The 13,502-nt window shown below is 42.9% G+C and overlaps 1 protein-coding gene across 2 annotated transcripts in view; it reads left to right on the top strand.

Annotated features, from left to right (window-relative positions):
- The window catches only part of MTF1 (metal regulatory transcription factor 1), a 37,153-nt gene that overhangs the window by 18,033 nt on the left and 5,618 nt on the right, over positions 1–13,502 (top strand). For both annotated transcript variants that reach the window (XM_027596768.1, XM_027596759.1), the window contains exons 5-8: positions 2,311–2,384; positions 2,834–2,970; positions 7,056–7,130; positions 12,746–12,842. In XM_027596768.1, coding sequence (XP_027452569.1) covers positions 2,311–2,384; positions 2,834–2,970; positions 7,056–7,130; positions 12,746–12,842 — 383 coding nt within the window. The remainder of the gene's footprint in view (positions 1–2,310; positions 2,385–2,833; positions 2,971–7,055; positions 7,131–12,745; positions 12,843–13,502) is intronic.

Raw genomic sequence — 13,502 nt, 5'->3', positions numbered from 1 at the left:
CACTTTTATCGGTGCTAGAGAAATACTAAGACACACGCTCTTCTCTTGGGCACGTAGTCTGGTGAGAAAGAAACCGCAGGTAACCAGACAGTACATGCCACCGAGGTGCCCAAATGACTTTGAGCACAATGGAAAGGAGAGCTACCTAAAAATCGAGGTGGGGAAAGGAGGAGATGAGAGGGGAGATTGAGGGGTAAGAATACAGGTATTTTATTTTGTGCCTTGTTTAGTTGTTGCCTTGTAATATGTGTGTATTCACATACGTATAGGAGCATCCATTTTTGTCTGTATTTCAATCTATATATACATGTGTTTGTATGTATATTTAATACATCCACATGTAAACAGGTAACCTTGAAGGAAGGACTTGTACCATCTACCTTCTTCTCTGCTCATAGTGTAGAGTGTGGGTCTGGGCATTCAGTAGGGGTTCAAAAACAACTTTGGGATGATTATATGACTTTTTTATTTATTATTTATTTATTTATTTATTTTAAAGATTTTATTTATTTATTTGACAGAGACACAGCGAGAGAGGGAACACAAGCAGGGGGAGTGGGAGAGGAAGAAGCAGGCTTCCCATGGAGCAGGGAGCCCGATGCAGGGCTTGATCCCAGAACCCTGGGATCATGACCTGAGCTGAAGGCAGATGCTTAATGACTGAGCCACCCAGGTGCCCCATATGACTTTTTTAAATAAGACAATCAGTTTGTAAGGATTTCCCCTAAATATAATATAGATGTATTACTGAAAATTGCCCATAAACATTGTCTCTGAACTGTGGCAGGAGAGACTGCTGTTACGTACATGGCATCAAATATGCTACCTTACCCCTCTCAAGTCATTCATCTCCTTATCAGGATCCTTAGATGGTTCCCCTGTCTTCAGGGGCAGTCAACTCTTGAACATCAACTGAATGGAATGGTGTTTTAAAATTAAAGATTCAGGGGTGCCTGGATGGCTTAGTCATTAAGCGTCTGCCTTCAGCTCAGGTCATGATCCCAGGTTCCTGGGATCGAGCCCCACATCGGGCTCCCTGCTCTGCGGGAAGCCTGCTTCTCCCTCTACCACTCTCCCTGCTTGTGTTCCCTCTCTCGCTGTGTCTAATAAATAAGTAAAATCTTTAAAAAAAAAAAATAAAAAGATTCATTCCTGAGTCATAGCCCCTCTAACACCAAGAGTATTTATTTATTTATTTATTTAGTAAGTAAGTAAATAAGCTGTATGCCCAACATGAGGCTTGAACTCAAAACCCTGAGATCAAGAGTCACATGCTCTACTGACTGAGCCAGCCAGGCACCCCTAAAAGCAAGAGTATTTAAATTCTAGTTGGTTACTCTCCACATTTTGCGACGCTTGGGTTACTTTTTCCCCCATAGGGCTGTTGAGGGGACTCTAATTTCTATTCAATCACATGCATTTTTTGATGATTAAAACTGCTCATTTTTCTTGAATATTAGATGTGGCTTTAGACACATGATTATATATAATTAAGAAGTAAAATGCTCCAGAGAAACTTTCTATTTAAAGAAATAAAATACTTTGGCTTACAAGAAAATGCATTCATTCATATAAATAGTTACTGAATGCCTGCTGTGTGCAAGAACTACAGCAGAGGTAAAGGACTACTTGGACCCTGCCCTCAAAGAGTTTATAATCTAGGAGAACAGATAACAAATGTATACACGTAGAGATAAAATAAGATTGGAAATGACAGATGCCATAAAAGAAGCACATAGGTAAATGCCTCAGGAGTTCCCAGGAGGGAGAGATTACTTCCAGCGCTGGTTATCAAGAAAGTAAAAGAGAAAGAAGTGGATCTTGACACTGAAGATTATAAATAAGTCATTACAGCCACTATACATTCTATATTATAAGGTCAATGTAGTTGGGACTGATTTTGTTGTAGTGTTGTATTTTAGGCTTCCTGCCTCTGTGAGAGCCTCTGTCCCCACTATTGACATCCCTGGTATTCCACTGGCAGTAGATTTTCCATATCAGCTCTGGATCGTCAGTAGAATTTTGCTAAGTAATTGATCAAAAGACTTTTATTGTCAGAGCTCTCAACATGTGACTTACTTGTAGGACAAGAAATATTTATCCTGGATCATCAGTTCCCTCTGTTTCCAGATCTGTCACTTTTTCCAGTGACCTGTCTTCATTTCCCATCTCTAAAACCAATTTCCTCGATGAGAGCTCAGTGTTCTGAACATGTGTTTTAGTTTGAGCTTGTATTTATAAGAGATGGTGACGATAAAGACCTGTTTCCCTAATGACTGCTGTTTCTTTTTGCTTAAACAACTTCCTTAGGTGTGATCATGATGGCTGTGGGAAGGCGTTTGCGGCAAGCCACCACCTTAAAACTCACGTCCGTACACATACTGGTGAGTTTAGGCTGATTTGTAGTTTTCCTCTTAACCTTCATCAAGCCAGTAAATATCTGTGTTTCCCTTGGGACCTGTAAAGCTTTGTGGAACGAGCAAGCCTAATCAGCTTAGCTTTCACCTATAATGTTTGAGTTTCTTTCCGAGGTAAAAGGATCTAAAGGTTGGACTCAGGAATCCAACCTTAAGAAATGAAACCAGTGCAGAGATTCTCAAAAGAAGAAGCTGAGGGGGAAAAAACATATCTTCTCTTTAAAGTTGCCAGGGCAGACTCTGTTTGCTCTACATTTAGTTTTAGGACTGAAATGGTTAGCATGTAATTTGTCCAACTTGTAACGACCGTTACCTGAACCCTCAGGAATATTTACTTCCCTCTGTTAGGGAAAAGTAGATGTCTGAATCCAGTGAAATGACTATGGGAATATTAACACTATTTGTCATTCTTGCAGGTGAAAGACCCTTTTTCTGCCCCAGTAATGGCTGTGAGAAAACATTCAGCACTCAATACAGTCTCAAAAGTCACATGAAAGGTCACGATAACAAAGGACATTCATACAATGCACTTCCAAATCACAATGGATCAGAGGTGCGTGGTGTTTTGTCCCTTGTTTTGATCTGGGCAACATGGAACAGCAACAGTTGTTTGTATATCAAAATAAAAGGTCAAAATGTCTTCTCTATGTATCCGTCAGTGAGAGAGAAGAAATCAGGGTCAAGATCTGTGTCTTTGTGACAGGATGGTGCAAGCCAGAAATTTCACCAGGCGCCCTGTACTTCAGCTTTGATTCGGCTCTGCCTCCTTCCCATCAGATATGGTGCAAGAGGTGCCTTGTAACCAGAGGTCTCGGATGGGTCAGCCAGATGCTCTAAAAGGGTCTTATTTCCTCATTTGTGTCTACGAAATGGTACATCTGTACTTGAGTTTGGAACACAAATTAATGCTTTGCTTCATACATCCGTTTAATCTATCATTGGAGAACCAGGGAGAATCTGGAAGGTTCCTTACCCTTTTGAACTGTCTGTAGGCCAGAAGGTTTGAGAGCCACTGACGGGAGGTGCTGAACCACAGAACATTCTTCTGCAGTTTTGGACAGTTGGTCTGTTCTTTGCCAAGCCCCTCTACCGTATTTCCCTCTCCTCTGCAGCTCCGTTCTGGAGAGGTCCTGGGAGAAATTTGCTGTTTTTACTTCTTCTTCTTCTTTTTTTTTTTTTTTAAGATTTATTTATTTATTTGAGGGAGAGAGAGAAAGAGAGAGAGAGTGACAGCACATGGGGAGGGGCAGAGGGAGAGGGAGAGAAGCAAACTCCACTAAGTGTGAAGCCCAGTACGGGGCTCGATCTCAACCCTGAGATCAAAACCTGAGCCGAAATCAAGAGTCATATGTTTAACCGACCGAGCCACCCAGGCACCCCTACTGTTCTTACTTCTAACATATTGAGCACTTATGTATGTCTCTTAAACCTAGGAAGTGAGCATTATTATTATCATCTTACTGTTTCATAGATAAAGGAACTGAAACACACTGACCTCCTTTTGAAAAATGAGGTTTTTACCTAAAGTAGGTAATATGATTTTGATTTGGGGAGAGACAGCATACTTTAATTCTGTGGTTTCCAATTTTTATTTATTTATTTATTTATTTATTTATTTTTTTAAAGATTTTATTTATTTATTTGAGAGAGAAAGAGTGAGAGATAGCACGAGAGGGAAGAGGGTCAGAGGGAGAAGTAGACTCCCCGCCGAGCAGGGAGCCTGATGTGGGACTCGATCCCGGGACTCCAGGATCATGACCTGGGCCGAAAGCAGTTGCTTAACCAACTGAGCCACCCAGGCTCCCAGTTTCCAATTTTTAAATAGCAAAGGATTCCTTCAAACAGATTCTGCCCCTGTATCTTATTAGTAATAATAACTAACATTTACTGAGTGTTTACCTTGTGCCAAATTTGGTGCTAAGTGCTTTTATATGGATTATCTCACTCAAAAGAGCTCTGTGAGGCCAATACTATTATTAGCTCCACATTACCGATAATGAAACTTTTGAGACAAGGAGAAATTAAATGACTTGCGTAAGTATCCAAAGCTTGTAATTACTCTAATTTAGATAGGCAGTCTGATTCCAGAGCCTGGTTCTTGACCCCTATGTTGTGAGAGGCAAAATAACATTAGCTGTGGCTGCTGTGGCCTATGGAGCTCAGCTGCCTGAATTCAGATCCAAGCTCCACTTCTGATCAGATGGATGCCCTTAGGCAAATGGCTTCTTTGTGCCTCAGTTTCCTCTTCTGGAAAACCAGATAAAAATATTAAGATCTGAGAGTCTTCGTCTACTAAGCTGCCTGTACTAAGTGGTGACCAATCTTCTCATTCATGTGACAATACAAGGACACTTTAATTGGTGACAGCCCCTAAGCACTGGGACAACCCAGTGCATGGTGCTCAGGTCTCGTCTTCTCTGGGTCGCAGATCATTCGCCAGTAAAGGGAAGCTCCTCTTGTCCCAGGCTTTCAATGCCATCTAGATTGCCTCTGAGTCCTAAATAAAGATCACCAGCCTGGATCTCTTCCTGAACTCTAGCCTTGTACAGACAGGCCCCACTTAGGATGGTTTGATTTTATGGGTGTGAAAGTGATATGCATTCAGTACAAACTATACTTTGAATTTTGATTTGAATCTTTTTCTGGTCTAACAGTAGGCTGTATGATCTTCTCTTGTGATGCTGGGCAATGGGAGCAAGCTACAACCCCCTGTCAGCCCTGCAATCACAAGGGTAAACAACTGATAACACTTCCAACTGTTCCAGACCCATTCAACTGGTCTCTTTTTTCCCTTTCAGTACAGTATTCAGTCAGTTACAGGAGCTAGTCAGCACTTTGTTATAAAATCAGCTTTGTGTTAAATTATTTTGCCCAACTATAGGCTAATGTAAGCGTTCTGAGCGTGTTTCAGGTAGGCTAGGCTGAGCTGTGATGTTTGGAAAGTTAGGTATTCAGTGCATTTTTGACTTAGGCTGGGTTTATCAGGATGTAGCTGCACTGTAAGTTGAGGAAGAGCAATATATTCAGCCTCCCTCTTCAACCCAGAAAACCTCTGTCTTCTCAAATTTGATATGTCCAAACCTCCTCCACCTACAGGTCCCCACCTTAGTAAATGGTACCTCTGTGTTTTTAGTGGCACGGGCCAAAAGTCTTGGAGTCGTTCTTGAAACCACTTTCTTTCCCCTCATATCCCACAGCTGCCAGCAAAGTCTGTCAGCTCTACCATGAGAATATATGTAGAATCTGATAACTTTGTTCAGGCTGCCGTCACCTTTTGTCTGGATTACTGCGGTAACCACTAAGTGATCTTCCTCACACCTTTCTCCTTCTCCCTACTTCCACTCTGCCTTGATACAGACTGGTTTGCCTATTTCACCCAGAGCAATCTTTCTAAGCCATAAGGCAAATAATGCCTCTTCTCTGTTCATAACTCTCCAGTAGCTTCTTGCATCACTTAGAGCAAAAGTCAGGATCTTACAGTGGCCCACAGGGCCCTATAGATCCTGGTCTGGTCACTTCTCTGGCCTCATTTACTTCTCTTTCTCTCATTTTACTGTGCTGTCCTCTTCGTAGTGCCTCGAACAAGGGAAGCCCATTCCTGCCTCCAGGCCTTTGTACTTGCTGTACCCTCTGCTTAGAACACTTTTCCCAGAGATGTGCATGGCCCATGCTCTCTTTCCTTCAGTATCTGCTCAAATGCCAGCTTACCTAAGAGGCCTCCTCTGATCTAATAAAAGGGCATCTTCTGCCCCGGCATTCCCTATTCCCTTTACCCTCCGTAGCATTTAGCATCATCTTGTATTCTTCGGGGATTTTGTCATCCCCCGCCCTGCCCCCCCCCCCCCCCCCGCCACAATGTAAGCTCTCTGGTGGCAGGGACCTTGTTTTGTTCATTGTTGTATCCCTGGGCCTGGAACAGATCCTAATACATAGTAGACGCTCAGTGACTATTTGTTGAATGCGTGTATGAATAGAAACATCTGATCTATGAGGTAAGCAGGGGTACCACTTAAAGTGTGTGAATTGCAGCTGGCATTCTAGGAATCCAGAGTTCAGAGTTAGCCGAGGCAGTCGTATTTGAAAGCCAGTCCTCAGTACTGCTGAGTAAGAATCCCTGGGATGCTGGGGACACAGTGATACAGTAGTGGAGTTCCCATCAGAAGCACTGGGTCTGTGTTCTGCTAATTAGCTATGTGATTTTGGGCAGTTCACTGCCAGTCTTAGCATTAATTTTCTCATACTTAAAATGGGAATATAAAATAATACTTCAGGTTCATATGAATAGCAGATGAGGTCGTGTGAAATTGCTTTGTAAAGGATAAGACCAATTATACAAATATTACTAATTTCATATTATTACAGCTTTTGTTACTTGGAGCTGGAGTCATGAGATTTCTTAAACTCTTCTATTAACTATCTTTAAGAAATATAAGACAGTCTTCTGAGAATATCAGGATTTTAAAAATTAAAATAATTCACATAGCCCTTTCTTTGGATGGTTTTTACCTCTGCAAGTAACAAATCTTGACATTTGGAACCGTAGGTAGGGACATTGTGATCAAGTGTTTTATTACATGCTATGCTACTGTAAGTTCTGATTTTTTTGTTACTCAATTAGAATTTTTTCTCTTTTCACAGGATACAAATCACTCACTTTGTCTGAGTGACTTGAGCCTTCTGTCCACAGATTCTGAACTGCGAGAAAATTCTACAGTAAGTGGTACCTGTGATACGAGTATGAGAAAAATAAGTGCAAGAATTGAGCACTCCGCTTTGGTGGGAAAATTGAGGGAGGCCAGCCTTTGCAGTCTTCCAGATTTGGTTATGTCCAATTACTGACCATTTAGGGCTGTTTTGGTTTATTTCCCGATAGAGCCCCCATGGGAGAGGTTGTTCTCTCTGATGTCTAATGCCTTTTGGCCCGTGTCACTCACTCGATAACTTCTGGCCCCAGAAAATTTCTTCCTTTTATTCGCATAGCAAATATTTATTGCGTGCCTAGTCCATCAGGCAGTGTACTGGTGCTGAGCTTGTAGTGGTAAAAAAGTAGGTGTGGTCTGTCCTTGAGGAGTTTAAAATTAGTCCACGATAAGGGGAGGGCCAGAATTCACCAGAATTCCAGTTTGCAGACTTCCTCAAGCCCTGCTGATCTGACCAGAGTCTGTATTTGTCTTTCTTTGAGCTCACTGCATTGGGGTCCTGAAGGGAACCTTCTCTGTAGGCTCTCTTCTAAAGAGCAACCCCACTGTCTCTTGATCGGATGGCTTCAGTTCACTCTGTGTGGAATTTCCCTGCCATTCCCGTGGCTTCATGATGTGCCTTGCAGGCCACTGCCTGAAGCCTGAGCTTATTATGCTCCTTCATGAGGATCTTTGCTTTGCTGTGTCACGAACACTGGTTGTTAAGTGTGCATTGTTTGTTGTTCTTCTTTGGTAAATAAACATAGCTTAAGTTAGATTTTCTATGAGTATATGAGTAAATAAGGAATCAGCGTGATAGGCAGTATTTGAATGGAGACCGAAAGACTCAGGAATGTCCTGAAATGTGTGCTGGTTCCCAGAGTGTGTCAGTGGGGTCATCTGCCGCTCTTTTGACAACGTGGCTTCTTGGGCCTCACCCCAAGCCTGCTTCATCAGTATCCTCTGGGAATGGCATCTGACACTGCATTTTTATCTAAGCACTCCAAGGCTTGGATTCTTCTGGTAATGGCAGAGTTGCTCTTATCAGACCAACCCTCCCATAGAAAACAATCACATATGTTGGCCAAATGATCTAGAACAACTACTTGAAGGCACCAAAGAGCAGCCCCCAAAAAGGCAGAGGTAAAGATTAGAAGAAGGAGCCACGTGGACAATGGCAAAGGCACTGGATAGGTTTTCAAGTTTTATGGCTTATCAGCCTCAGGGCAAGCCCCAGGTGACACCAAACAAGATGGCTAAAACTCAGGAAACATTCAGGCTCACTGGCTTGAATAACCAGAGGAAAGAGTTCCTAGCTACCACAGCAGCACCTGGAAAGTGAAGAGCCACAAAGTGGGAGCACCAGGCTCTTTGTATAAACTGTCCACCTCTCTGGTCGGCCCCTGAACTGTGCGTGTGTGAGACCGACCCTAAGCAGCCCAGCCAAGGCTGAAGAACTGGACAGAGAGCCAGCCGCTGCTCCCCGCAGGGAAGACCGAGTTTGCAGTTGGAGCACAGCCAGATCAACAGAATAGTCAAGCCGACAAACAGACACTCTTCGAGGAAGTGTAACAGAATCCAGAGTCTCTACAACATATCATTTACAATGTCCACGGTAATCTAAAATTAGTAAACATAAGACAGAGGAAAACATTACCCCTACTCAAAGCAAAGGTAATCTTGGAGACTAATCCCAAGATGAGCCAGATGTTAGAATTCGTAGAAAAGGATTTTTTTTTTAAGTTTATTTATTTAAGCAATTTCTACACCCAATGTGGGGCTTAAACTCACGACTCCAAGATCAAGAGCAGCACGCTCCACTGACTGAGCCAGCCAGGTGCCCCAGTAAACAAGAATTTCTAAGTAGCTCCTTCATGCTCAAGGACATAAAGGAATATGATTATAATAACTGAATAAATAGGAAATCTCAGCAGAGAAAAAGAAACTATAAAAAGTATATCAAATGGAAATTCTGGAACTGAAAATGTATCTGAAATAAAAAATGTACCAGTTGGGCTTAACAGCAGATTGGAAATGATGGAAGAGAGAACCAGTTAAATTGAAGACGGAGCAATAGAAATGAACCAATCTGAAGAACAGAGAAAGACATCAGATAAGCACTTCATAGGATTTCGCATATCAGAGCTAATAGTCTAAAATGAAATTTCCACACTGGATGGCCTCGATGCCCTCTGAATTATGGAACCTAAGATTTCTGGGTATAATACCTCTTTAATCTCAGAGGTTGTATTAAATGGTTTGTTTAGGCGTCCACTCCCTGGCCAGGGCCAGGACCTAGGACTAAAGAGCTTTCTGGAACCCTGGAGTCATAAGGTGAGGAATCCTGGTATAGAGGGACATTAAGTCCTTGTTGGGGGGGTGGGGAAGGAATGCCTTTTCTACCACAATTGACATCAGCGAGAGAGGCTCTGTCCCTTGGGGTCAAATTACATAGTGTACCCTTACCACCCATCATTTATTCCGGGATTGGAAATAGTCTCATTTGTAGTCTTTCATTCTAAGGCCACAATTCCTTGAAGCAATAGAATTAATTTTGCTTTGTTCTGCTTTAAAAAAAAAATGATGAATTGTTAATACCGAATGATACATTTTGACGAGGTCATCCTTTTCTAGGTTTCTGGGCAGCCATGTGTGTATGTGTGTCCTGGAAGTCAGCTTCGGTTTGCTCGGATCTTTTGTTAAAGGAGGGTTGAAGTGGCTAGGGAATGATCCTCAGGGCATCTTTGCTCTTGAGCTCCGGGATCCATCTTGGTCCCTGACAGCTCCCAGGGTTCTTTGTCTCTCTGCTCCAGGCCCCAGAGGCTCAGCCTGTTCTGGTCTCCTCTACCTTGGGGAGCTGCTTGAACTCACTCTGCCCCCAGGGTTTGTGCTCTGAAGCCTGGCAGTGGCTGAGTCATGGTCCCTTCAGCACTTTTTTTTTTTAAATAGTTTTTATTGAAGTATAATATACATACAGAAAAGTACACCTATCACAAATGTACAGCTTTTTTTTTTTTTTTAAAGACCTTATTTATTTATTTGACAGAAACACAGCGAGAGAGGGAACACAAGCAGGGGGAGTGGGGGAGGGAGAAGCAGGCTCCCCACTGAGCTGGGAGCCCGATGCAGGGCTCGATCCCAGGACCCTGGGATCATGACCTGAGCCGAAGGCAGACGCTTAACGACTGAACCACCCAGGCGCCCCACAAATGTACAGCTTAATGAATGATCACAATTCATCACATCCATGTAACCAGCACCCAAATCAAGAAATAGAACATTCCCAGCATCCCAGAAGCCTCCCACCCTCCGTGCCCACTAACAGCTATTACCTCTCCCTAAGGATAACCACTATCCCAACTTCTAACAACCTAAGATGGATTTTGCTTATTTTGCGCTTTGTACAGTTGGAATCATGCCAGTTGTACCGGTTTGTTCTGGCTTCTTCCTTGCAACATCACGTTTAAGAAGTGAATCCATATTGTTGTATAGTTGTAGATCATTGATTCTCCTTGGTGAGCAGTATTACACTAAGTGAATGTACCACAATTTGTTCTTTCTACTGCCCTTGGGCATTTGGATAGTTTCTAGTTTGGAGCCATCAGGATAGTGCTGCTGTGAACATTCTCGTTAGGTGATCTTTTGGAGTCACACCGGTTTATTCCTTTTTAACAGTGTTACTGCTGATATTTTGTAAACAGGTAAAACAAAAATAACCACCATGAGGAAGTTGTAGAGCTGACAGCTTAGTGGGAGTTGTTAGCCCACTGCTTTTCAAACTGAGTTGCGCCTTTTTATTGGGTTATAAAGTATGGGATTATGGTCAGCATTTTTAGGGTATCAACACAATAGAGAGTATCAGAAGGCATTGCATATAGTAAGGATAACCCTAGTTTCATAGACTTTTGTTACAGTTATGCATATGGATAGTTATGTAATGTGAGGCATGTATGTGCGTATATATAAAATGCATTTCTTACTTTGCATCATGATAAGAGTTTGAAGGCCACTGTCTTGGCCTGTGATCCTTAACTCCCTCTGCACTGGAAGCAGAAGGCCTCATGTTGATTTGTGCCTTCAGTGTGTGGCATGCTGGAAATCAGATTCATCTTCCAGTCGATGGAATCATGCTAGAATAATGGCCCCCTTAGACGAACCATGAGAGACGATGGACTCTGAAAAACAAACAGGGTTCTAGAGGGGAGGAGGGGAGGGGGATGGGTTAGCCTGGTGATGGGTATTAAAGAGGGCACATTCTGCATGGAGCACTGGGTGTTATACACAAACAATGAATCATGGAACACTACATCAAAAACTAATGATGTATGGTGATTAACATAACAATAAAAAATTAAAAAAAAAAAGAATAATGGCCCCCTTGGCTCAAATGGGCAGTTTCATCTCGAGGACCTCTAGGCTGCTCCACTCACCACACTTGCCCAGGCCCAGAGTGATCCTTCCCCCTCCCAGAAGCAGAGTTGTTTGCAAAATGACCTTTAAACACAGGTTGGCACTGACACAAAATATGGCCAGGAGATGGGTTTTGTTTGGTCTATACAGTGCTTTGTTTTCAGTTACTTGCTTTTAATTACAAGTCAGTAGATTTCACATAAAAAATCCAAATCTCAGACCATTCTTGAGCGCTGAAAATCCCCAGTCTGCACATCACAGGGCAGCGTTCCTCTGAAGCCCTTTAGGTGCCAGGGGCGCATGCTCTCCGGTTTGTCCCAGCCTCCCATCCCCACCACCCTGGCTTCATTACTTGTGCTACCTGCCTGCTCTCCTGGAGGCGTTTGCCTCTGTCACTCCTGCCCTACCAAATGTGGGGTGGGGGCGGACTAGAGGTAAAGATTTGCTGTCCCCTCCCCCTCACCAAAGAGAAGCCTGGAGGTGGCCATTTTATTTAGTGCCTATCAGGAGTCAGATGCTCCGGGCATTATGTTCCCCCCCACACACATTTTATCTTTTTAAAAATGCCTCTGACGTTTTCTTAATTCTTAATTACAAAGAAACTTGCAGTAACAAACATTAGTGAGTATAAGGCAATAACTACTGCCTCTCGTGAAAAGTTTCTTTATATTGTTTGATTCATTACCATGCATACATGTTAGACTATTATAGAAGTTATGTAATGACCTTGAAGGATACTCACAGTATATTATTATTACATGAGAAGAGCAGGTTGCAGGTAATAGATATTATACAATCCCATTTTTAGGAAGGATTTGGTCTTCTTTTAGGGCAGGGGTCAGGAAGCTGTTTTTTTTGGAAAGGGCCAGATAGTAAAATATTTTTGGCTCTGCGGACCGTAGAGTCTCTGACAAAACTCAGCTCTGCTGTCAGAGCCTGAAAACAGCATGGACAATAAATGAATGAGCATGCATCTGTTCTAGTAAAATTTTATTTCCCAAAACAGGCATGCAGTCTACAGGTCATAGTTTGTGGGCTCTTGTTTTAGAGTATCTAAGGACCCAAATCTCCAGTGTCTGAGGTTGAGGGAAATAAATGTCACCTTGGAAAGGAAGAAGTTAGAAACAAGAAGCGTATCAAAAAAGATCATTCTAGTTCTGCTGCTGTGTGTTCTCTCCTGGTGAAGAATTGCCTCAGGATGACAAGTTTCACATCTTTGTCTCTGTCCATCAATCACAGGGCCAGGACCTCAGCACAATTTCACCAGCAATCATCTTCGAATCCATGTTCCAGAATTCTGATGATACAGCAATTCAGGAAGATCCTCAACAGACAGGTTTGTGCCACAGACTCTCTTCCTACTCACGTCTCGGCGCCAGGCAAGGGAGTGAATCTCCCTCGGTGACACATCGATGCGGGCGTGGTGAAGTAGATTTCACTTCCCTTGAACGATGCGTGCGTTTGGTGAGGGGTCTGGGAAGTATGAGCCTTTTGTTTGATTCCATCTTTTCCTCTCCTTCCCTCAGCGAGAGTCTACTTGAGGGCCTCCTTTTCCTAGCCCTTCAAAAGAAGAGGGTCTCCTTCTCCAAAAGCTTTTGTTGGCTCTCAAAAACAAGAGGAGCTGTGAGCTCTTTCTTCTGATGCGATACTGTGCTCATGAGTGGGCAGGATCCACGACCGGCATCAGATGCATAGACCCTTCTGTGTTTGAATGAAAAATCTGTCCCTGAAGCTTCACAGCAGTCAGAAAGCGTGTTCGCTGCTTATGCCAAAAAAGGATGTCTAGTCTCTTTTCCAGAAAAGCCTTAGAATACATTTTTTTTTGTTATGGTGAAGCCTAGACTAGCTCTTCACATTTAGAAAGAGAGGTCGGTCGTGAAGCCTGGCGCTTCGACCAGAGGGGTCATTAAATGGAAAGCAGGAAGCCAGCCTTCTAGGAATGAAGCTCTTGGCTCTAACGGGCTTCAGCTGTCTTGGTATCGCCATGATGACTGTG

The sequence above is a fragment of the Zalophus californianus genome, chromosome 4 (genome assembly GCF_009762305.2).
Source record: "Zalophus californianus isolate mZalCal1 chromosome 4, mZalCal1.pri.v2, whole genome shotgun sequence".
NCBI lineage: Eukaryota > Metazoa > Chordata > Mammalia > Carnivora > Otariidae > Zalophus > Zalophus californianus.
The sequence above is the reverse complement of the archived record's forward strand: the minus strand, read 5'-3'. Positions and strand labels throughout refer to the sequence as shown.